Genomic DNA, 26,195 nt, shown 5'->3' with positions numbered 1-26,195 from the left:
GACTTCTCAAACTTGGATACATATCACTCAAGCATCTTGGTAAAAATGCACATTCCACCTCTGCAGGTCTAGGGTGGAACCTGAGAGCTCACATTTCTCAAATGGCTTTACTGCTGGCCAGAGGCCAGTGTGGGGGAAATCTGTCCTCCAAGATAAGTTCCACAGAATGGAAGACAAGACTCAGGAAGTCACAGGCTCTCTTCTCAAGGGCCTGCAGGAGAGAAATTGATATTGGTCTTAGAGGGGATAAGAAATATGCCATCCTGAAATATACCACTTTGGCCCAAAAATCTTTTTGAGTTGTAGGGAATGGATTGGAGAAGGCAATGGCACCCCACTCCAGTACTCTTGCCTGGAAAATCCCATGGACGGGGGAGCCTGGTGGGCTGCAGTCCATGGGGTCACTAAGAGTCGGACATGACTGAGCGACTTCACTTTGACTTTTCTCTTTCATGCATTGGAGAAGGAAATGGCAACCCACTTCAGTGTTCTTGCCTGGAGAATCCCAGGGACGGGGGAGCCTGGTGGGCTGCCGTCTATGTGGTGGCACAGGGTCGGACATGACTGAAGCGACTTGGCAGGCAGGCAGGGAATGGATAAACAGAAAGACTGCAAAAAAATAAAAAAAAAAAGTACCCTCCCCCCACTTGCCTAAAGGCCGGTCGTAAATGTTCCTTTGTGAAAGTATGCCTCCCCTCCTACCAGGGAGGTAAGGTGACTCAATCAACACACAGAACTCCAGACTCTTATCAGCCCAGAGAGAGCATAGCAAAGTTAACTAAATCATCTTTATCTTGCATTAGTTTACATATCTACCTTCCCACAATTTATTAGCCCTTGAAGCTCAAAATCCTCTTGTCATTTCTCCATAAATGAACTGCCTGTGGTTAAAATGGGTTTCCCAGGTGGTGCAGTGGTAAAGAATTTTCCTGCTGGTGGAGAAGGCAATGGCACTCCACTCCAGTACTCTTGCCTGGAAAATCTCATGGATGGAGGAACCTGGTAGGCTGCAGTCCATGGGGTTGCTAAGAGTTGGACACGACTGAGCAACTTCCTTTTCACTTTTCACCCCAGTGTTCTTGCCTGGAGAATCCCAGGGACAGGGGAGCCTACTGGGCTGCCATCTATGGGGTCGCACAGAGTTGGACACGACTGAAGCGACTTAGCAGCAGCAGCAGCAGTAGATACAAGAGACTCTGGTTTAATCCCTGCGACAGGAAGATGCCCTGGAAGAGGAAATGGCCACCCACTCCCAGTATTCTCGCCTGAAAAATTCCATGGACAGAGGAGCCTAGTGGGTTACAGTCCTTGGGATCGCAGAGTCTAACATGACTGAGCACACACGCACATGGTTAAAATGGTATATAAATCTCTGGATCTGACTGCTTTCTAGTTTTCATTCCTGTAAGGCATCCCATAGGCATACAAAATAAAAAAATTTCACCTGTTAACCTATCTTCTATCAGTTCAATTTGCAGTTTCCTGGCCACTAAACCTTAGAAAGTAGAGGAAAAAGTTTTATTTTCCCCCTCCTTGGGAAGTCTCTCAATATGAGAAATTGATAAAGAAAAGATAGTAATTGACACTATTGATGAAATATGAAAGAAATAAGAAAACAGAAAAAAGAGAAAAGAAAGAAATTCATGAAAATACTCAGAAATCTCAGAAAACTGGAAACATGCAATATTCTTTTACTTTTCTAAAATTGTGCCAATTTTTATAACAAGAATGGGTGGGGTAAATATATAGGTCCATTTAAAATCAGATTTGCAGAGGAGACCCGTTTCCTTCTTGAAGATGGAGGAGACATATTTTTCTTTAAGTACTCCCACTAAGTAAAACTAAAATCCTAGGGAATGATATATTAAAAACAAACAAACACAGGAGACTATGAGAAGTGGAAAAAGGGAGGCACACCAGCTAGAAACCTTGGATCAGGAGGAACAACAGTGGTGAGTACCCTCATTTTTCTTTCTGCCTCATATATCAAATCAAAACTTGAAGCTGAAGGAGCCAGTGACTCCAAAACCCCAATAGGCACAGATAAAAATAAAACCCTAACAAAAAGCCTGTTCTCTCAGGCACAGGACTGAGAAAGTAGCTAGACAGACAATACCTGCTCTACTCCAGCCAAGCACCACAGAAAAAAACCCTCCAACCTTGCTCATGATAGGAGTGAGAGAGTGAGAGTCTAAAGTTCCACCCTTATTAGGCTGCAATGAAGTGTCCAAACACTCCCGCTGGGGAGGTCTCAGAGAACGCAAAGCAGGGATCTGGAACTTCCATCCCTTCTGCTGATAACAGTCCTCCTCACTACCAACACTGTATCAGTGGAGACCGTATCAGGAACTACCAACCAGCATCAGGAACAATCAACCAGTATCAGGAACTACCAACCCCCTCAGGAGCCCTCTGACTTTGGAGCCAATGGAGACAAGTTAAGGGGGAAGCTTGATTTGTTCCCTCACCTGTCAGTATTATGGTAGCCTACCTGCTCGTTTTCCTCTCTCCACCTTTAAGATTTTGCTGTGTTTTTTAAAAAATGTATAATTTCCTGCGATTTTAGTTGTACTTAATGAGCGCAATTAAAGAGATGGGAATACCACACCACCTTACCTGTCAAACCTGTATGCAGGTCAAGAAGCAACAGTTAGAACTGGACATGGAACAAGAGACTGGTTCAAGAGATTGGGAAGGGAGTATGTTTTACATGCAGAGTACATCAGACTAAATGCTGGGCTCGATGAATCACAAGCTGTAATCAAGATTGCCAGGAGAAATGTCAATAAGCTCAGATATGCAGATGATACCACTCTGAAGGCAGAAGGCAAAGAACTAATGAGCCTCTTGATGAGGATGAAAGAGCAGAGTGAAAAATCTGGCTTAAAACTCAACATTCAAAAAAGTAAGATCCTGGCATACAGGCCCATAACTTCATGGCAAATAGATGGGTAAAAAGTAGAAATAGTGGCAGATTTTATTTTCTTGGGCTCCAAAATCACTGCAGACAGTGACTGTAGCCATGAAATTAAAAGACGCTTATTCCTTGGAAGAAAAGCTATAACAAACCTTGACAGCATATTAAAAAGTAGAGATATCATTTTGCTGACAAAGGTCCATAATCAAAGTTATGGTTTTTCCAGTAGTCATGTGGGGATGTGAGAGTGGGACCAATAAAGAAAGCTGAGAGCCAAAGAATTGATGCTTTTGAACTGTGGTGTTAAGAGAAGACTCTTGAGAGTCCCTTGGACAGCAAGAAGATCCAACCAGTAGATCTTAGAGGAAATCAGTCCTGAATATTGATTGGAAGGACTGATGCTGAAGCTGAAACTCCAATTCTTTGGCCACCTGACGTGAAGGGCCAACTCATTGGAAAAGACCCTGATGCTCGGAAAAATTGAAGGCAAAAGAAAGAGGGCAGCAGAGGATAAGATGGTTAGATAGCATCACCAACTCAATGGACATGAATTTGAGCAAACTCCAGGAGATAGTGAAGGACCCGAAAGATACATCATAAGAAACTTCTGAAACCTAAAGACAAAATTTAAAAAAAATGTGATCTTTTCCATAGCAAGAAAGGAAATTCATGTGATAGCACATTTCTGGTCAGAAACTGTGTACCAACTGTACTTTTCAAGTGCTGAAAGAGAACTGTCAACTGTAGATTTTATATCTGATGAAAATATACTTCAGGAGTGAAGGGAAAATCTAGACATTCCCAGAGGAATCAAAAATAGTTACACTTGCCACCAGCAGATTTATCTTAAAAGAATGGCTAAAGAAAATTCCCTAAACAGAAAGGAAAACAAGGAAACAATAAAAGGAATTGTGGAACATAAGAAAGGAAGAAAATGTTAAGCCAAAATATGAGCAAAGACAATAGGCTTTCCTTGTTTTTAAGTTTACTAAATAATGTTTGACAGTTGAAGCAAAGGTTGTAACACTCTAACATAGTTCTAAATATCAGACATGGTTCTTAATGTATGCAGAAAAAATATTTAAATCTATTGTATTATAAAATGGGAAGGGTGAAGGGATGTAAAGCATTGGGATAAGTTACGTATAATACCTAGAGAAAGTAAGATGGGAAGGAAGAGGGCAGGGCACAACCATTAAAAGAATGACACAACCATTAACAACAGAATAGGATATAAACTGGTTAGAACCAACTAGGCCCAGGAGGGTGGAAGATTTCCCTTCTAGTGGACTTGAGCCTCATTATACACTCTTGAAACACATTAGCATCTAAATGACACATCCACAGAGGCCATGGCAGTTCAGAGGACAACCATAAGAGGCCAAAGAGTAAGTGGTGGCCCAATTCCTGGAAATCTCTGCTCCTTCCCCAAATCAGAATAATCTTCCCACTCGTTAGCCTATGAAGTTCCTCAGCTAATAAAAATCACCACCACCACACCTCAGGGCCACTCCTGCCTTCCCAGACCATACACACCGTGGAGTGTTTTCTCCCAGCGCCTCGTACTTCCCCAGAACCCGCTCTCATGCTCTGGGGCTGCTGCTCTCAACTTTTGAAATGACCCACACTGTCCACACAGTGTGAAAGTGAAAGTGTTCATTGCTCAGTCGTGTCCGACTCTGTGACCCCACTGACTATAGCCACTGTCCATGGAATTCTCAAGGCAAGAATACTGGAGTGAGTAGCCATTCCCTTCTCCAGGGGATCTTCTCAATCCAGGGATGAAACCTGGTCTTCCACACTGCAGGTGGATTCTTTACTGCCTGGGCTACCAAGGAAGCCCATCTACAGAGTCGTATTTCTCTAAACTCGCTTCCACCTTACTATGGTCTGCTAGTGAATTCCCTCCTGCACAAAGCCAAGGATCCTCACTTGGTGGACTGTCCCAGGGAATCATTCAAGACCTAGGACATGACCATCCTCTCATGTGTGCCATACTTTTTCTGCAACACTACCACTAAAAAGTTATATGACAAAAATTCTTCGCTTGATCAAACTTTAGTCAGGCTCCTGAACCTTCCCCTATGCCCTCTGTGCACTTCCTCATAAAACCCAATTTCAGCATTAAGTCAGTTTAACCAGCAACTAAGCTTAGCACAGCACAGCAGTTTAACCAGAATCTTCTGTCTTCCACAACTGATTGGGTTCCTCATCCCTTACCACCCCCTAGATCATGTCTGATCACCCTGGCCCAGGGGTCCCCAATGCCCAGGCCATGTACTGGTAAAGGTCTCTGGCTTGTTAGATAAACTGGGCCACACAGTTAAGAGGTGAGTGGTGGACAAGTGAGCAAAGCTTCATCAGTATTTATAGATGCTCCCCATCACTGCATTACTGCCTGAGCTCTGCTTCCTATCAGATCAGTGGCAACATTAGATTCTCATAGGAGTTTGAAGCCTACACTGAACTGAGGAGATACTCCATGTCCAAGACCAGGAGCGGCGGCTGACTTCGCTGGAGCGGCCGTGACCAGATACCCCACATCCAAGTTCAGAGAAACCCCATCAAGACAGTAGGCGCTGGAGCGGTGGCTACGTGGCGCTTGAGCAGCTATGAGAAGATACCCCAAACCCAAGGGCAAAGGAGATGCCCCAGCAAGAGGGCAGGAGGGGCGAATTTGCATTTAGAATCAAACCCCATTCCTGCCAGAGACGCTCAGAGGGCTCAAACAAACCTTGTGCACACCAGGACCCAGGGACCCCACAGAGACTGAGACAGAACTATTTTGAGTGTCTCCTGGTGATTGCAGCCATGAAATTAAAAGACGCTTACTCCTTGGAAGGAAAGTTTTGAACAACCTAGAGAGCATATTAAAAAGCAGAGGCATTACTTTGTCAACAAAGGTCCATCTAGTCAAGACTATGGTTTTTCCAGTGGTCATGTATGGATATAAGAGTTGGACTATAAAGAAAGCTGAGCACAGAAAAATTGATGCTTTCGAACTGCGGTGTTGGAGAAGACTCTTGAGAGTCCCTTGGACTGGAAGGAAATCCAACCAGTCCATTCTAAAGGAGATCAGTCCTGGGTATTCATTGGAAGGACTGATGTTGAAGCTGAAACTCCAATACTTTGGCCACCTGGTGCGAAGAGCTGACTCATTAGAAAAGACCCTAATGCTGGGAAAGATTGAGGGCAGGAGGAGAAGGGGATGACAGAGGATAAGATGGTTGGATGGCATTACTGACTCGATGGACATGGGTTTGGGTAGGCTCCAGGAGTTGGTGATGGACAGGGAGGCCTGGCGTGCGGTGGTTCATGGGGTTTTAGAGTCGGACATGACTGAACTGACTGACTGTGGAGGTATGGGTCAGCAGTGGACTACCACAGGGACAGGGGCTCTGGGTGCAGCAGACCCTGCTGGGTATGGCATAAGTCCTCTTAGAGGAGGTCGCCATTAACCCCACCATAGAGCTGCCAGACCTTACACAGGACTGGGAAGTAGACTATCGGAGGGCACAAACAGAAACTTGTGTGCACCAGGAGTCTCCAGCAGAGGTGTGGGTTGGTGGTGGCCTATTGCAGGGTTCAGGGCAGTTAGTGTAGCAGTACTTGGCATGGGATATTTTGAAGGAGGTCCTCATTACCTCCACCATAGTTTGGCCCCAGGTAAATACCAGGGACGGGACACAGCTCCACCCATCAACAGAAAATTGGATTAAAGATTTACTGAGCATGGCCCTGGACATCAAAACAAGACCCAGGTTCCCCCTCAGTCAGTCTCTCCCATCAAGAAGCTTCCATAAGCCTCTTATCCTTCACCATCAGAGAGTAGACAGAGTGAAAAGCACAATCAGAAAACTAACCAGTCTGATCACATGGACCACAGCCTTGTCTAACTCAATGAAACTATGAGCCATGCTGTGTGGGGCCACCCAAGATGGACGGGTCATGGTGGAGAGTTCTGACGGAATGTGGTCCACTGGAGAAGGGAATGGTAAACCACTTCAGTATTCTTGCCTTGAAAACCCCACGAACAGTATGAAAAGGCAAAAAGATAGGGCACTGAAAGATGAACTCCCAAGGCCGGTAGGTGCCCAATATGCTACAGGAGATCAGTAGAGAAATAACTCCAGAAACAATGAAGAGATGGGGCCAAAGCAAAAAGCACACCCAGCTGTGGATGTGACAGGTGACAGAAGCAAAATTCGATGCTGTAAAGAGCAATACTGCATACGAACGTGGAATGTTAGGTCCGTGAATCAAGGCAAATTGGAGGTGGTCAAATAGGAGATGGCAAGAGTGAACGTAGACATTTTAGAAATCAGTGAACTAAAATGGACTGGAATGGATGAATTTAACTCAGATGACCATTATATCTACTACTGTGGGCAAAAATCCCCTAGAAGAGATGGAGTAGCCATCATGGTCAACAAAAGAGTCCGAAATGCAGTACTTGGATGCAATCTCAAAAACAACAGAATGATCTCTGTTCATTTCCAAGGCAAGCCATTCAATATCACAGTAATCCAAGCCTATGCCCCAACCAGTAACGCTGAAAAAGCTTAAGTTCAATGGTTCTATGAAGATTTACAAGACCTTCTGAACTAACTCCAAAAAAAGATGTCCTTTTCATTATAGGGGGCTGGAATACAAAAGTAGAAAGTAAAGAAACATTTGGAATAACAGGCAAATTTGGCCTTGGAGTACAAAATGAAATAGGGCAAAGGCTAATAGAGAAGACTCTACATATGGAAATCACCAGATGGTCAATACCAAAATCAGATTGATTATATTCTTTGCAGCCAAAGGTCGAGAAGCTCTATACAGTCAGCAAAAACAAGACTGGGAGCTCAGATCATGAACTCCTTATAGACAAATTCAGATTTGAATTGAAGAAAGTAGGGAAAACCACTAGACCATTCAGGTATGACCTAAATCAAGTCTCTTACAATTATACAGTAGAAGTGAGAAATAGATTCAAGGGATTTAGATCTGATAGACAGTCTGCCTGATGAACTATGGACAGAGGTTTGTGACATTGTACAGAAGACAGGGATCAAGACCATTCCCAAGAAAAAGAAATGCAAAAAAGCAACATGGCTGTCTGCAACGGTCTTACAAACAGCTGAGAAAAAAAGAGAAGCTAAAGGCAAAGGAGAAAAGGAAAGATATATCCATCTGAATGCAGAGTTCCAAAGACTAGCAAAGAGAGGTAAGAAAGCCTTCCTCAGTGATAAGTGCAAAGAAATAGGGGAAAACATAGAATGGGAAAGACTAGAGATCTCTTCAAGAAAATTAGAGATACCAAGGTAACACTTCATGCAAAAATGGGCTCTATAAAGGACAGAAATGGTATGGACATAACAGAAGCAGAAGATATTACGAACAGGTAGCAAGAATACACAGAACTATACAAAAAAGATCTCAATGACCCATAAACACGATGCTGTGATCACTCACCTAGACCCAGACATCCTGAAATGTAAAATCAAGCAGGCCTTCACTACAAACAAAGCTAGTAGAGGTGATGGAGTTTCAGTTGAGCTATTTCAAATCCTAAAAGATGATGCTATGAAAGTGCTGCAGTCCATATGGCAGCAAATTTGGAAAACTTGGCAGTGGCCATTGGATTGGAAAAGGCCAGTTTTCATTCCAATCCCAAAGAAAGGCAATGCTAAAGAATGTTCAAAGTACCACAAAACTGCAGTCATCTCACACACTAGCAAAGTAACGCTCAAAATTCTCCAAGCCAAGCTTCAACAATACATGAACCGTGAAATTCCAGATGTTCAAGCTGGATTTAGAAAAGGTAGAGGAACCAGAGACCAAACTGTCAACATTCTCTGGATCATAGAAAAAGCAAGACAGTTGCAGAAAAACATCTACTTCTGCTTTATTGACTAGGCCAAAGCCTTTAACTGTGTGGATCACAAGAAATTGTGGAAAATTCTTCAGGAGGTGGAAATACCAGACCACCTTACCTGCCTCCTGAGAAATCTGTTTGCAGGTCAAGAAATAACAGTTAGAACTGGACATGGAACAACAGACTGGCTCCAAATTGGGAAAGGAGTAAGTCAATGCTGAAATGCCAGGCTGGATGAAGCACAAGCTGGAATCAAGATTGCCGGGAGAAATATCAATAACCTCAGATATGCAGATGACACCATCTTTATGGCAGAAAGTGAAGAACTAAAGAACCTCTAGATGAAACTGAAAGATGACAGTGAAAAAGTTGGCTTAAAGTTCAACATTCAAAAGATGAAGATCATGGCATCCAGTCCCATCACTTCACGGCAAATAGATGGGGAAACAATGGAAATAGTGAGAGACTTTATTTTCTTGGGCTCCAAAATCACTGCAGATGGTGACTGTGGCCATGAAATTAAAAGACACTTGCTCCTTGGAAGAAAAGCTACATCCAACCTAGAAAGCATGTTAAAAAGCAGAGACATTAATTTGCTGACAAAGGTCCACCTAGTGAATGCTATGGTTTTTCCAGTAGTCATGTATGGATGTGAGAGTTGGACTGTAAAGAAAGCTGAGTGCCAAAGAATTGATGCTTTTGAACTGTGGTGTTGGAGAAGACTTTTGAGAGTTCCTCATTCTGCAAGGAGATCAAAGCAGTCAATCCTAAAGAAATTCAATGCTGAATATTCACTGGAATGACTGATGCTGAAGCTGAAGCTCCAATACTTTGGCCACCTAATGTGAAGAACTGACTTATTTGAAAAGACCCCGATGCTGGGAAAGATAGAAGGCAGGAGAAAAAGGGGACGACAGAGGATGAGATGGTTGGATGGCATCACTCACTTGATGGACATGAGTTTGAGAAAGCTCTCAGAGTTGGTGATGGACAAGGAAGCCTGGCATGCTGCAGGCCATGGGGTTGCAAAGAGTCGGACAGAACCAAGCTACTGAGTCGAACTGAGCAACAAAGATCCAGTAAAGTAAAAAAAAAAAAAAAAAAAAAAGGCAATTTAAAAAAAAAAGAAAAGAAGCATGAATATAGAAGAACTCAATAGCACCATCAAAAATAAGATCTAAGCAACATTTATAGACTACTTCACTCAACAACCACAAAATTGTTTTAATTTAAATGCTCACAGAATTTAAGGAATTAAGAATTTAATGCTCACAAGACAACCCTATGCTGGATCATCAAAATCCTGGAAGAGGAGAAACTCAACAAATTTGCAATCATACAATATGTTCTCTGAAAACAATGAAATTGAACTAGAAATCAATAATAGAAAGATAAAAGGAAAAATTTCAAATCTTTGGAAACTGAACACCACACTTCTAAAGTATGGTTAAGAATAAGGCTCAAGAGAATTTAAAAATACACTAAAGTGATTGATAAAACAAAAACACACTGTACTACAATTTGTGGGATGTTGTTAAAGCAGGATAGCATGAAAATGCTTACATAAGAAATGCTTACATTTGGGGACTTCCCTGGTGGTTTACCGGAGAAGGCAATGGCACCCCACTCCAGTACTCTTGCCTGGAAAATCCCATCGATGGTAGAGCCTGGTAGGCTGCAGTCCATGGGGTCGCTAAGAGTCAGATACGACTAAGTGACTTCCCTTTCACTTTTCACTTTCATGTATTGGAGAAGGAAATGGCAACCTACTCCAGTGTTCTTGCCTGGAGAATCCCAGGGACAGGGCTGGGATTCCATCTATGGGGTTGCACAGAGTTGGACACGACTGAAGCAACTTAGCAGCAGCAGTAGCAGCAGCTGGTGGTTTACCAATTAAAGAATATTGTCCTCCAATGAAGGAGACACAGCTTTGATCCCTGGTTAGGGAACTAAGATCTCACATGCCTTGGGGCCAACTGAGCCCACAAATACTAGAGCACGTGTGCCATAACTAAAGCTTTTGCATTGCAATGTAGATCCTGCATGCTGGAACTAAAATCTGATGCAGTCAAATAAATATAGATAAATATTTTTTAAAAAGGAAAAGAAAACACAGATCACCACAACTCATCCACTGTGAAATAGATAGCATGAACAGTCCTACAACCATTAAGGAAGTTGAATCTATAATTAAAATACCACACACACCCCACTCCACCCTCAAACCTCTATAGTTCATGTAGTTTCCCTAAAGAATCCTACCAAACATTCAAAGAATGAACACTAATTCTACACAATCTCTTTTAGAAAACAAGAAGAGGGAATACTTTACAGTTAATCTTCAGAAGCTAGTATTACCCTGGCTAATTTAGGCAAAGACAGTAAAGAAAACAAAAACCACTGACAGACATCTCTCATGAATAAAGAAGTAAAAATCCTTAATGACATAATAGGAAATAAAATTCAGCAATATACAAAGAGAATTTCACACCAAGAAGTCATGAATGACAAGAAAGCATTTATTCCAGGGATGAAAAGCTGGCTCAAATTCAAAAGTCAATTAATATAATCCACAATATTAACAGTCTAAAGAAAATTCACATGATCATATCAACTGATAAAGGAAAGCTTTTGACAAATTCAACATCACACATAATAAAAACTCCAGAGAAACAGGAATTAAGAAACTTGCACAACTTGATAAAGAGAATTTATTTAAATTTTACAGCTAACATGCTTAACTGTGAAAGACTAAATGCTTTCCCCCTAAGATGGGGAATAGGGCAAGGATGGAGGTTTGTTCCTGCCCCTGCTATTCAACATTATGCTGGAAGTTCTATCCAGTGGAATAGAGCAAGAGAAGGAAATAAAAGAAAAACTGAAAAGAAAGAAATAAAACTGCCCTTATTTGCAGATGACATAATTGTCTACACAGAAAATCCAGGACTGCTTAAAATTAAAAACAAAAACAAAAACCCCACCAAAACCCTTCTCAAACTGACCAATGATTCCAGCATGGTCTTACAACACAAAATAAACTTACAAGAATCAAGTATGTTTCTTATCCTATAAATAAATGTGTTGTCACCACAATTTTAAATATATTATAATTTACAACTGCTGATAAAGTGAAGTACCTAGGTCTACATCTAACAAAACATGTACAAAATGTATATACTAAGAATTTATATAACAGTGATGAAATACATTTTAAAAAAAGTAAATGAAGAACCATATTGCATTCACAGATTGGAAGATGCAGACGATAAAAATGCCAGTGTTCCCCAAACTGATATATAGGTTGGTTTAACAAAACCCCTATCAAAATATCAGTAAGATCCTTTATAGTCATGGACAAGATTATTCTAAAATTTACAGAGAAAAGAAATTTAAATAGCTAAAATCAAAGGGATTAAAATAGCTAAAATAATTTTGAAAAAAAAAAAAAAGAATAAAATAAAAGAATCAATCTACCCAACTTTAAGACTTAGCATATAGCTACAGTAATCAAACTTGTACAGTACTAGCAGAGAAAGAGACAAATAGATCAATGGAACAGAATAGAGAACCTAGGAAAAGACTCACACAAATATGCTCAACAGATTTTGACAAAGGGACAAAAGCAATTCAGTGAGGGAGAGACAGCCTTTTCAACAAATGGTATCGGAGCGAGTGGATATCCACTGGTAAAAAATATGAACCTTGACCTCAATCTCACATTTACACAAAATTAGAGGTCACTGACTTAAATGTAAATGTACCACAGATCATGGATTAAATGTGTCAAGGACTCAAATGTAAAATGTGAAACTATCTCAATTTTAGGAAAAAATAGGAGAAAATCGTTGGGATCTAATACTAACCCAAGAGTTCTTAGACTTTATACCAAAAGCCTAATACTTAAAAGGAAAAACTAACAACCTGGACTTAATCCAGATTTAACACTTTTGCTCTGTTAAAAACTCTGTTAAAGGCATGGAAAGACAAGTTTCAGAGTAAGAGGAAAAAACTGCAAAACAACAACAAAGGACAAGTATCTGGAATATATACTGAGTTCTTAAAACAATAGTAAAAAAGTAAATGGTCCAATTAGAACCACGGGCAAAAGTCATAGAGAAACATTTCACATAGGAGGATATTCAGACAGTGGAGAAGCATATGAAAAGATATCCAACTTTATTAGCCATGAGGGAAATGCAAATTTAAACCACAATATTACTGATCAGAATGGCTAAAAAAAAAAAGTGACAACAAACGGTGAGAGGATGTAGACAATGTAGTTATTCATACATAGCTCATAGGAATGCAAAATGAACACTTACTCTTGAAAAGGAAGCTACTCTGGAAAATAAAAGTTTCCCGACAAAACTAAATAAGCACTTCCCATTAAACCTAACAACTGCATGCCTGAGCATTTATCCCAAAGAAACTAAGACCGACATTCACACGAAACCTGTACACAAATATTTACAGCAGCTTTATGCAAAATGGCCCCTGTGGGGAGAGAGTAAATTAGCCAAGATGGCTGTATTCAGGCTCTCTCGCCTCACATTTTGTAAATAATGACTATTAACAGCTGAAATCATTTGTATAGCACTGCACATGCACTCATGAGGTACTCCCTTGGCTACTTTGTGGGGTATCCCTGTATGAGCTTCACCATGAAAAACTCTGGCTGAAGCTACATTGGGGCCATGCTGGAGGAACATCATGATTATGTTATATGAGATTATACTATGGGTCTGTTATGGCCACATTATGATTACATTGTGGCTGCTGCTATAGCTGCCACAACAGCCAGGAGAGAGGCTGTATTATGGCTGCCATGCCAGCCAGGAAAGAATAAACGTGTCTGCAGTTCCTATGGCTCCTCAAGTCTTCTTCCAGCCAGCCTCTTAGCTTATGCCTTGCCTACTGTGGGTTCAGCGAACAGTGTGGACAGTGTGAAAAGCAAGACAACTGGCACTGTGAGCAGGATCAGCAAGAGAGCCCCAAGTAGAAACAACCAAGATGTCCTTCAATGGGTGACTGGTTAAACAAACTGCAGTATAGCCATACCAAGACATTCTACTCAGCACTACAAAAGGAAGAGACTTCTGATACATGCAAAACCCTGGCTGAAGCTCCACAGAATTAGGCTGTAAATTCCCAAATGTTACATACTGTATGAATTCATTCATGTAGTTCTCTTGAAATGACAATGTTACAGAGATGTAAAAAAAGTTAACAGTTGTCAGAGAAAGATGAGAGCATGGTGTAAAAGAGAAGTGGGTTTGGCTATAAAAGGCAAAATGAAGGATTCTCCAATGAAGCAAATGACCTGTATCCTTTATGTATCCATGTCAATTCGCTAGCTGTGACACTATATTTTCATAAGATGTTGCCATTTAAGAACTTCCCACAGTTTGTTATGATCCACACAGTCAAAGGCTTTAGCACAGTCAATGAAATAGAAGTACACATTTTTCTGGAATTCCCTTGCTTGTTCTATGATCCGGTGGATGCTGGCAATTTCATCTTTAGTTCCTCTGCCTTTTCTAAATCCAGCTGTACATCTGGAAATTCTTGGTTTACGTACTGTTGAAGCCTAGCTTTAAGGATTTTGAGCATTACCTTACTAACATGTGAAATACGAGAGAAATATCAATAACCCAGATATGCAGAAGACACCACCCTAATGGCAGAAAGCACAAAGGAACTAAAGAAGCTCTAAGAAGAGAGTGAAAAAGTTGGCTTAAAACTCAACATTCAAAAAACTAAGATCATGGCATCCAATCCCATCACTTCATGGCAAATAGGGAAACAATGGAAACGACGACAGACTTTATTTTCCTGGGCTCTAAAATCACTGTAGATGGTGACTGTAGCCATGAAATGAAAAGACACTTGATCTTTGAAAGGAAAAGTAGGACAAACACAGATAGCATATTAAATAGCAGAGACATCACTTTGGCGACAAGGTTCTGTATAGTCAAAGCTATGGCTTTCCCAGCAGTCATGTATGGATGGATGTGAGTTGGACCATAAAGAAAGCTGAGTGCTGAAGAACCGATGCTTTCAAACTGTGGTGCAAGAGAAGACTCTTGAGAGTCTCTTAAACTGCAAGGAGATCAAACCAGTCAATCCTAAAGGAAATAAGTTCTGAATATTCATTGGAAGGATTGATGCTGAAGCTGAGGTTCCTAAACTCTGGCTACCTGATGCAAAGAGCGGACACAATGGAAAAGACTCTGATGCTGGGAAAGACTGAGGGCAGGAAGAGAAGGGGGGTGACAAGAGGATGAAATGGTTGGATGGCATCACTGACTCAATGGACAAGAGTTTGCGCAAACTCCAGGAAATGGTGAAGGCAAGAAAGCCTGGCATGCTACAGTCCATGGGGTCACAAAAAGTCAGACATCACTTAGTGACTGAACAATAACAAATATTACTTAGTATAAAAGTATAAGCAATCTTATACTTAGTATAAAAGTGTAAGGGATCTCTTGTGAGTATGAGATTCAACTTCATGTAAATTGAACTATATGTGAATTTACAGTTATGTAAAAAAATTAAAAATATATAAATTTCACGTGCACCCATGATCTCAGAACAGCATTACTCACAATAGCCAAAAGGTCGAAGCAACCTAAGTGTCCATCAATGAATGAACAGATAGACAAAATGAATTATATACATAGCAGGGAATACTATTCAGCCTTAAAAAGAAGGAGATTCTGCACATGTTACTTCAAGGATGAACCTTGAGGTCATTATGCTTAACGAAATAAGCCAGTCACGAAAAGAAAAATGCTGTATGATTCCACATATAGGAGCTATCTGGAGTAGTCAAATCACAGAAGTAGTAGAATAGTGGCTTCAAGGGGCTGGGGGGTATGAGGAATGGAGGGAGTTACTTAATTTGTGAGGAATTTCAACTTGGGCAGATGGAGAAGGAAATGGCAACCCGCTCCAGCATTCTTGCCTGGAGAATCCCATGGACAGAGGAGCCTGGCAGGCTATAGTCCGTGGGATCTCAAGAGTCGGACATGACTTAGAGACTAAACCACCACCACCACCAGATGAAAAAACACTAGAGGTTGGCTCCACAACAATATCAATATGTTTAATATTACTGAACACTTAAAAACACTATATTAAAAATGGTTAAGATAGTATATTTTATGTTACGCCTATATTACCATAAATTTTTTAAAACCAAAAAAAAAAAAAAAAAAAAGATTTTCATGATGGTGATTTCTAGTTCATTCGGCAGCAACTATCTTCAACAGTGATAAAACAACACTGAATATCAAAATATACATCTTTTTTTCACAAGATGCATATCAAGGCTCATTAGATATTAAATTCACAATATTTCCCTGTATGTCACACTAATCAAAGATATATCAATTTTTAATAAGAAATATGAGTTTCATCTCCTTTGGATCATGTTCAGCAACCATCACAGTACATGATAGATACTGAAACACATGTGCCAAGCACTAAGGCTCAGGAGTGATTGCCCCAGAAATCACTCACCGGGGGTAGCTGGAAGGTAGTCACCTGCTGCGCGTCCCTCAAACTCGCTTCCTGAAGAATGGAAGTATCTTGCAGGACTGAAAGAGATCAGAAAAGAATCCCATAAAAATCTGAGTCTCTCTTCTTACCTGTAGAAAGAGGATTACCAGATGATGTACGTAAAAAGCATTTGCAAACCATAGGGATTTCTACTGCTTTGCTTTCAGACATGTCAATGTGGGCTTTAAAACGAAATGCTTGGGTTTCAGTTGGCTCTGCCACAAACCAGCTATGCGACTCCGTGCAGGTGCAAGGACCTCAGCTCTATCATCCATAATATGAGGGAAATAAAGGTTAAAACTCCATGGAGTAAAAGGTCAGTAAGAGCTATTGGCAACAAAGACTTTGTGGGACTCTAGTGTCATGTAAATTTATACATTTATAAGCTTATAAATTGCAAAGCTTCCTAAGGAAATCTATCTTTCTTATCTCTATTAGATGCTCCTGGAAGAGTATCAATACCCTACCCACTAATCACACAAAAATGTACACAAAAAATGTAGAGTGTAGCATTGGGATCATCTCACTCTCCCTTATCCTGGGCTACCAAGAGACTCTGCTATATTCTCATGTGATTTTTCTCCCCTGACAAGCTCCTGCCTGCGCTTCTGCAAGAAGTGAGCCATATACCTGGCCTATGGTGCAGTCATGTCAAATGAGCTGTGTTTCACAAAGTCCTCCTTTATAGAATAAACTTGGAAGGATGCACTATCATCTCTCAGGTTAGAGAAAATTCAGATTAACCCCAGCTCATAAAGCAAAATCAGTGCCAAATAGAAGCCAATGCTCCTCACCTTTCACACCTGGGATGCAAAGCTTTCTGCAAACAGGGGCAGGTGTGACTACTTGGAACAAGAGCCTAAGACAGGAGCCAGCTCAGCCAGAGTGACATTTGGGGAGCAGTTCCCTATGGGAGGCAGCCTCATCACTCTGCTGCCAGAAGCTCAGGGTTGGTGGGCATGGATTTGAGGAAGGGATTTTCTTAAAAAAAAAAAAAAAAAATTATTTTATTTATTTGGCTGTGTCAGGTCTTAGCTGTGGCACTCTGGATCTTTTATCTTTGTTGCGGCATGTGAACTCTTAGTTGCAGCATGTGGGATCTAGTTCCCTGACCAGGAATCAAACTTGAAACACCTGCATTGTGAGCATAGAGTATCAGTCACTGGACCACCCAGGAAGTCCCTTGAAGAAGGGATGTTTTAATTTTGCTTTCATACCTACCACCTTCTGAGGGATAAAACACAGCCCTACCCTACCTTTCAGCATGATAAATGAGCATATCAATACTTTGAGGATTACTTTGAAAAGCTTTCAGCCTCTAAATAAAAACTATATTTTGGGGAAAATCTTCAAGACTAGTAACTATATGGTTTTTACTGGAAGTTCTTCCCAGTGATCAATCACCTGAACGTTTAAGGTACTGCTAATAGCTAACTCTCATCACGCTTTCTTTGTCCATTTATTATTGCTCAGGGAAATGGCAGCACTGACCCTTTTGACATGCAGCAGCTGGCTTATCTCAGAACTCTACCAGGAAGTGAGCAGGCTGACACAGTTCCTTAAGACCCTCTCATAGACACCTGTAGAACCTGCAAAACCTAGGCTGCTGGCATGGGCATGCATGCTAGGTCACTTCAGTCATGTCTGACTCTCTGCAACGTTATGGGCTACAGACCACCAAGCTCCTCTATCCATGGGATTCTCCAGGCAAGAATATTGGAGTGGGTTGCCATTTTCTCCTCCAGGGGATCTTTCCAACCCAGGGACTGAATCTGCGTTTCTTGGGTCTCCTGCAACGGCAGGCGGATTCTTTGCCACTAGTGCCACCTGGGAAGCATTGTTTATCTGGGCAAATGGTTGTTTCTCATGCCTGTGGTTGTGGGCTGAATTGCATCTCCGCTGAATTCATATTAAAGTCCCAACCCCCAATACCTCAGAACGGGAATATATTTGGACATAGGATTTTTTAAGCAGTAATTAAGTTAAAATGAGGTAATGGGAATGAGCCCTAATCCAATATGCCTCATGCTCTCATAACAGGAGATTAAGACACAGACATACACAACGAAGACCATGTTAGGACACAGAAATTTCTGTTGTTTCAGCTGCCCAGTCTGTGGGACTGTATTACAGCAGCCCCAAAACACTAGCACATCTGTCTTGACTTTCAACCAAGGAAAGGTTGGAGTTTATTTGATTTGTACAAAAATCAGTATAGTTTCACACATAAAGGATCGTAATATGTAACTTTTCTACATTCCAAAGCTTATTACAGTAAAGACAATTTCTGTGAATCACCAAGAATGGATTTCTGGTCTCCTTATACTTTCTTCTGCCATCTATAAGTGTAGTACAAAGTGATAAGTCCACCTGAGCTAACCCTCACACCATACAGGTCACTCTCTTCAACCTGAGAGCACAAATTTTTTTCCATGGTGATCACAACGAAAAATCATGGGCAGGGGACTTCCCTGGTGGTCCAGCGTTTAAGACTCCATGCTCCAAATGTAGGGGCTCAGATTCAATCACTGATTAGGGAACTAGATCCCACATGCTACACAGTGCTGCAAAAAAAAATCTTAAACAAAAAAACTCCCTGGACTTTCATGGTGGATCAGTGGCAAAGAATCCACCTGTCAATGCAGAAGACACATGTTCAATCCCTGGTCTAGGAAGATTCCACAAGTCTCGGAGCAACTAAGTCTGTGCAGTACAACTACTGAGCCTGTGCTCTAGAGTCTGGGAACTACAACTACTGAGCTCATGCGCTGCAACTACTGAAACACATCTTAGGGTCTGGGCTCTGCATGAAAAGCCCATGTACCGTAACTGGAGAAAAACCCTCACAGCAACAAAGATCTGGCACAGGCAAAAAGAAATAAGTAAAATTAAAAAACAAAAAACCCTAGGAGTTTGCATGCCATAACTAAGAGTGTGAACGCCACAGTATAGCCAAAAAAAAAAAAAAATTCAAGGGCAACTCAGGCCCCCTAGTCAGTATTTTATGGGTAGCCAGGCATACCTCATTTTATTGCACTTTGCAGATATTATGTGTTTTAAAAAGTAAAGATTTCTGGCAACTCGGAATCAAAGCAATCTTACTGGTGCCAATTTCCCAACAGCATTTGCTTACTTCAAGTTTCTGTGTCACATTTTGAGAGTTCTCATAATATTTCAAACTTTTTCATTATTATCATATTTGTCACAGTGACCTGTGATCAGTGATCTTTGATAACTATTACTATACAGTAACTTTGGCTACTATTGTAATTGTTTGGGGGGCCATAAACTATGCCCACATAAGACAGCAAATTTAACAGATAAATGTGTGTGTTGTGCTGGCTCCCTCATTTCTCCCCCTCTTCTTGGACCTCTGTTATGTGAGACACAATACTGAAATAAGGACAATGAACAATCCTACAATGGCCTGAGTGTTCAAATGAAAGGAAGAGCCACATACTTCTCACATTAAAAGATTTAAAACAGTGAGGAAGGCATATCAAAAGCTGAAACAGACTGAGGGACTTCCCCTGTACGGCCCAGTGGCTAAGACTGCACTCCCAATGTAGGGGGCCTGGGTGCAATCCCTGGTTAGGGAACTAGATCCCACAAGTAGCAACTAAGAGTTTGCATGCAGCAATTAAAGATTCTGCATGCCACCAACCAAGTAAATAAATATTAAAAATAAAAAAAGCTGAGGCAGGCTAAAAGCTAGGCCTCTTGCATCAAACAGCCAAGTTGTGAATGCAAACAAAAAGTTATTGCAAGAAATTAAAAGTGCTATTCCAATGAACACACAAGAAAGTGCAATAGCCTTATTGCTGATACAGTGGAAGTTTTAGTGGTCTGGATAGATCAAACAAGCCACAACATTCCCTTAAGCCAAAACCTAATCCAGAACAAGGTCGTGGTTCTTTTTATTCTACAAAGGCTGAGAGAGGTAAAAAAGCCATAAATAAAATGTTTGAAACTAGCAAATGCTGTTTCACAAAGTTCAAGGAAAAAAGCTCTTCTCCATAATATAAAAGTGCAAGGTGAAACAACAAGTTATCCAGAAGATCAAGTTAAGATCATTAACGATGGTGCCTACACTGCACAACAGATTTTCAGTGTGGATAAAGCAGCCTTATATTGGAAGAAGATGCCACATAGGACTTTCATAGCTACAGAAAGGGCAATGCCTGGCTTCAAAGCTTTAAAGAACAGGCTGACTCTCTTGTTAGGCACTAATGCAGCTGGTGACTGTAAGTTGAAACCAATGCTCATTTACCATTCCAAAACTCCTAGGACCCTGAAGAATTATGCTAAAGCCACTCCGCCTGTGCTCTATAAATGGAACAAAGCCTAGATGACAGCACATCTGGTTACAACATGGTTTACTGAATATTTTAAGCCCCACTGTTGAGACTTCCTGCTCAGAAATAAAGATTCCTTTCAAAATAGTACTGCTTTTTGAATAGTCACCCGGGAGATCTCTGATGGAGATATCCAAGATTAATGTTGTTTTCATGCCTACTAACACAACATCCATTCTGAAGCTCCTAGATCAAAGAGTAGTTTCAACTTTCAAGTCTTATTATTTAAGGTAAGAAATACATTTCACAAAGCTATAGCTGCCATACACAGTGATTCTTCTGATGGATCTGAACAAAGGAAACTGAAAATCTCCCGGAAGGGATTCACTGTTCTAGATGCCATTAGAACATTCATGAGAACATTCCCGGTGGTCTAGTAGTTAGGGTCTTCCCACATAGCTCAGTCGGTAGAGAATCTGTCTGCAATGCAGGAGACCTAGGTTTGATACCTGGATCAGGAAGATTCCTTGGAGAAGGAAATGGCAACCCACTCCAGTATTCTTGCTTGGAGAATCCCATGGACAGAGGAGTCTGGCAGGCTCCAGTCCATGGGGTCATAAGAGTTAGACACAACTTAGTGACTAAACCACCACCACCAGCGCTTAGGACTCAGCGCTTTCACTACCAGGGCTCAGGTTCAACAGCTGGTTGGGGAACAAAAATCCCACAAGCCAGCACAGCCAGAAAAAAAAAAAAAAAAAAACCACTCATGGGAAGATACCAAAATATCAACATCAACACAACAGGAGTTTGAAAGAAGCTGACACCAATCCTCATGGATGACTTCGAGTGGTTCAAGGCTTGAGTGGAGGAAGAGATGGCAGATGTGGTAGAAACAGCAAAGAAACAGAATTAGAAGTGGAGCTTGAAGATGTGATTGAATTGTGAAACTCTTATGATAAAACTTGAAGAGTCGCTTCTTATGGATGAGTAGAGAAAGCCGTTTCTTGAGATGAATATTACATGAACTGAATTGATACAACAATGACAGTGAGAGGACTGATTCTATTTTAAAAAGAAAGACGTTCTGTGGGTAAAATGCTATGAAACAGCATTATATACTGTAGAAAAATTGTTCCTGAAAGGAATGATTCAATCGATGAGGCAAAAGTTAATTACTGTCTCATTTTAAGATACTGCCAGTTACCCCAACTTTCAGCAACTGCCATTTTGATAAGTCAGCAGCCACCAACATGGAGGCAAGACCTTTCATCAGCAAAAAGATTTCAACTTGCTGAAGGCTCACACAATGGTTAACAATAAAATATTTTCAATTAAAATAAGTACAGTTTTTTTGAGACATAAATGTTATTGTGCATGTAACAAACTACAGTGTAAATAAAAATTTCTTATGTACTGGAAAACCACAAGTTCATGTGATTCACTTTATTATGTCCATTGGACAGACTAGGACACTGAGGTTTGCAGAGTTTAGAAGCAAGACCTGGGTCATAGCTGGAGGATTAAAAGCCAAGTGTATCTGCTGCCAAAGCCAACTGCTTGTGGCCATTAGTGCACTTTGTACAGACATGGCTAGCCACCATTCATGCCCCAAGTCCTAAAGACATCACCCATTCCCTAGGGGGCATTTTTATATTTTCTTTCAACATTATAAAATCTTCAAAGCAGAAGCTATTTAGCTGAGAAAAGAGATGTTCAGAGAGAGAAAAGGACATGGCTTTACTCAGCTCCCCACGCAGGCCCTATCTGGACAGTGATGGTGCCCAGCTATCTCCAAACCAACAAAACAAACTCAGAGATGTGCCCTCAAAGCAGTGAGATGATGCAGCCTCAAAATACACCTACTCACAGCAGAGGTCCCTCTGGGCAGACCTGGCACCATGAAAAGGACACTCTCATGAGATTCTCACTGAATTGTTCTAGGGAAGGACCAGACTCTGGAAAAGGTTCAGAGCCACTCAGGGGGGCAGGAGAGAACCAAAAATGTCAAGAGCTACTTCCAAGTGCACAGGGCCAGGTACAAACGCCCCTCCCCCACTCCCATGGGCACCCTACCTGGGTCCCCGCTGAGGTGGCCTGAGAGCCTGCTTGGAAGCCCAGGGCTCTGAGCCAGAGCTATGGGCTGGGCATCCTGGCTCTTTGCAAGGTCACTGTGGGGATCTGCTGGCAGCTGCTCTTGCTCTTGGTCTGGAGGGCTGTCCCCATCGTCAATCACCACAGGGTCTTCACAATGCTTGAGCTGCAATCCCAGAGAGGGCTCTTTAGAGCTCGGTGGAGAGGTCCCTGGCCAGATGAGGACCAGCAACTGTGCCAGGGATTGGGCAAACTTCCCACTCCCTGGGCCTGCTGACCATTAACTCAACCACTAGAAGCACAGACCCACCTTGTTAAGGGCTATAAAGAGGGACGACATACTCATGTCACAAATTAGAGCCTTTAGGTAATGGATTCTGTCTTTTGGGGTTATCAAACTTCAACGTGGACATAACGAAAGCACATGGCTCTAGATGGAATTCCTCATCCCTGGCCAGGGAATACGTGACCCCACCAAAGCATCAATGCGCAAGGTGGCCACCCTCTCCACATCTGCTGCCCAGCCCCACTCTCTCCCTCTCCCTTCCCATCCTCCCAGCCAGCCTAGCCCAGCCCCCTCTGCTCACCCATTGCCAGGGTCTCCCTGGCTCTCGTTCCAGGGCCTCCACAGCGGACACAGCCTGATCACCACTCTCAGGTTCCTGGGCCCGCACCCAGCCCTGGACCTCCCGGGGCAGGATGGCCAAGAACTGCTCCAGCACCAGCAGCTCCAGGATTTGCTCCTTGGTGTGCCTTTCAGGTCGCAGCCAGCCCCGGCACAGGTCCCAGAGACGGTGTAGGGCCTCCCGGGGGCCTGCAGCCTCCTGGTAGCAGAAACGTCGGAAGAGGCGGCGGGAGGACTCGGGACTGGGAAGCTCACCCTGGGAGGAAGGGTTCTCTCCCGGTGGGCTCCTCATTTTCCTGGGCTCCTCACTTTCCTTTGGAGCCAAGACTCGGGGGCACAGGGCTGTGGGCATGATGGGATTTGATGGGGGTCAGCAGCAGAAGACGACCCTATTTCCAAACAGAAATCACTGGCTTCAATGTTCTGGTTTCCTGTAGTAGTTTTCTGGGGTTGGTGATGGGAAAAGTGAAAAAGCCCACAGAGATCAGCCTTTGGGAGAAGCACCAGGATATGTGACAAGTGTCAGTGTGGATGATCCTTACACAAAGGCAGAGAAGGAACAAACCCATTCCCAAAAGCATCATTATATGATTTCCCTAACTGAGGATTGGATGAACAAGGCAGGCAGTCCAGGAGAAAAGCAGTGACATTTCAACGTGGCACTGGTGTTTCAAGCATCCCAGGAGACCAATGGGGCCGCATGCAGGAGAGAGATGGTAATTAACACTCTGTGGTACCTTCGATGGCCAGGTCCTCCTGGAAGGGACCTGAAATGGACGAGTCGAGAAGGCCGCTATCTTGAGGCTTCAGAGCCAAAGTCACCGTCCTTGCCCTTGAGACCTTTACAAAATGAGCTGAAAAGACAAAGACAGACATGCACAGGAAAAGCCTTCAAAGCTGATCCAAGACAGGAAATTCACCCTGCTGGTAGTGAGTGCTATCAGAGTTAGACCAACACAGAGCGAGTAAGCCTTGCTCAGTGGAGTATGCACCAGGAAGCAGGGAAGAAAGCAGACAGCCCAGAAGACACCCAGACAAAAGATGCGTGTGTGCATGCTCAGTTGCTCAGTTGTGTTCAACTCTTTGTGATGCGGTGGACTGTAACCCGCCAGGCTCCTCTGTCCATGGGGATTCTCTAGGCAACAATACTGGAGTGGGTTGCCATGTCCTCCTCCAGAGGATCTTCCCTACCCAGGGATCTAACCTGCATCTCCTGAATTACAGGCAGATTCTTTACTGCTGAGCCACCAGGTAAGCTCCCAAACAAGAGATGGGGAGAGTCAAAAGAGGCACATCCTGAGTTTACTAGAGAAAAATAACAGTAAGTATTTAAAAGCACCAGTGTTTTAAAAGGAGCGTCTATCCAATTCACTAAAGTAAATAGTGAATAGTATTACTGAATAGTAATTCTGAATAGTAAACTTCAGTATATATTTAAAGATGTCTGGACCTTCGACCTGGCCTCCACCCATCTTGCCTTCTCTTCTCTTGTCATCTTCAAACCACAATGAACAAAACCACACACATCTCACATACCTTCCCCAGGCAGGACAGAGGGGGGGCACTAATGGCACAGCCTCCACATATGAAGAGAAGGGGCTCAGGAGCCCCTGCAACTCCTCAGTGAACATATGCAGGGCAACATCACAGTAGCAGCCACTAAACCAGAGTACGGGACCCAGGGAAAACGAATGGCAAATACGGTCCCACACAGTCCCCTCCCCCACCATCAGGCCTCTGAGATCCTCGGATGTGGTCCAACACCCGGTTTAGGAGGCTCCCCAGCATGCCAGCACACATTACAGTTTGCCCCACCACCGGATTTCCTCCAGTGTCTGCTCATGCATCTGACACCCAATCTCAGCCCTACTCAACTCCACCTTCCCTGAACTCGGCCATCACACACCTCCAGGGCCTCAAGGTTCCTCAGGTCTGCACCCACCCTTAGTACTCTAGGGCATCTGGCTCTGGGCTTAGCCCATCATGCCTAACCAGAGAGCCGTGTTCCTGTCACCCTGGCAGCGGCACGTAGGAAGCTCAGAGATGATGAGAGATGAATGAATTAACGTTGATTAATTCAAGAGGATCCAACAGGGGGCGGGGCGTACTTAAAAGCAGCTCTACGAGAAGGAACGGAGCTGGATGAGCTAAAAGGGAAGGGGATGAGCATACCGTATGCCAGGGAAAGGGGCAAGCTTTCCTTTGATCCAGGTTTCTCTCGCTTATTCCCTCCCTGTACACCCGCACCCACCTCCACTCTAGCCAGCTCCCGGCTCCTCACCTCACAGCATGGAACTCCTTCTCAGCGTCTACCTCAAAGCCCTCCGGCGGCGGAAGTCTACGGCGGCAGCTCCTCATCCTTCCAGCCCGGTCTCCCGGGTGTCCTTCCTGAGGCGGGTTCTCTGCAAGGGCCACTCTGTCCCCGGCTAGCCAAGACCCCGTCTCCTGCTCATCCAGAAAACCACGGCTCCGCTTAAGAGGGAAGAAGTGGGATCAAATGCAGGCGCCTGAAAAACATTTGTGTCGTCTCATCCCCCTGCCCAGAGATTCAAAGCTCAGCTCTGTGAAGGGAGGCCGGAGCGCGCGGGGCTGGGAGCCAGGGGACCGAGGAGCGCGCAGTCGCGTGCGCGGGCCGCAGAAGCCGGGGCCGCCCGGGCCGCACTCACCTCCTCGCCGAGTCCCAGTTGGCGGGCCGTACAGGCCTGACCGCCTCCGGAGCCCGCCGGACGCTGAGGAAAGGAAAGGCCGAAGCCCTCCGGCTCCCTCCCCTGGGACACTTCCTGCTCCGCTCTAGGACCGGGGAGGTCTCCGCATCTCAGTGGTTCTCTCCTCCGCCCCCCG

At 43.1% G+C, this 26,195-nt stretch overlaps 1 protein-coding gene across 3 annotated transcripts in view; it reads right to left on the bottom strand.

The window, feature by feature from the left end:
* ZNF496 (zinc finger protein 496) overlaps window positions 1–26,195 on the bottom strand; it is a 45,944-nt gene extending 19,749 nt beyond the window's left edge. For 2 of the 3 annotated variants that reach the window (XM_018050545.1, XM_018050547.1), the window contains exons 1-6: window positions 26,021–26,195; window positions 25,636–25,861; window positions 24,092–24,208; window positions 23,317–23,743; window positions 22,712–22,895; window positions 16,302–16,378 (exon numbers count right to left, since the gene is read on the bottom strand). In XM_018050545.1, coding sequence (XP_017906034.1) covers window positions 16,302–16,378; window positions 22,712–22,895; window positions 23,317–23,706 — 651 coding nt within the window. In that variant the 5' untranslated portion in view covers window positions 23,707–23,743; window positions 24,092–24,208; window positions 25,636–25,861; window positions 26,021–26,195. The remainder of the gene's footprint in view (window positions 1–16,301; window positions 16,379–22,711; window positions 22,896–23,316; window positions 23,744–24,091; window positions 24,209–25,635; window positions 25,862–26,020) is intronic. The other variant, XM_018050546.1, reaches the window with a different exon arrangement.

This window comes from Capra hircus, chromosome 7 (assembly GCF_001704415.2).
Source record: "Capra hircus breed San Clemente chromosome 7, ASM170441v1, whole genome shotgun sequence".
NCBI lineage: Eukaryota > Metazoa > Chordata > Mammalia > Artiodactyla > Bovidae > Capra > Capra hircus.
Note: the sequence above shows the minus strand (reverse complement) of the source record. Positions and strands in the feature narration are given on the sequence as shown.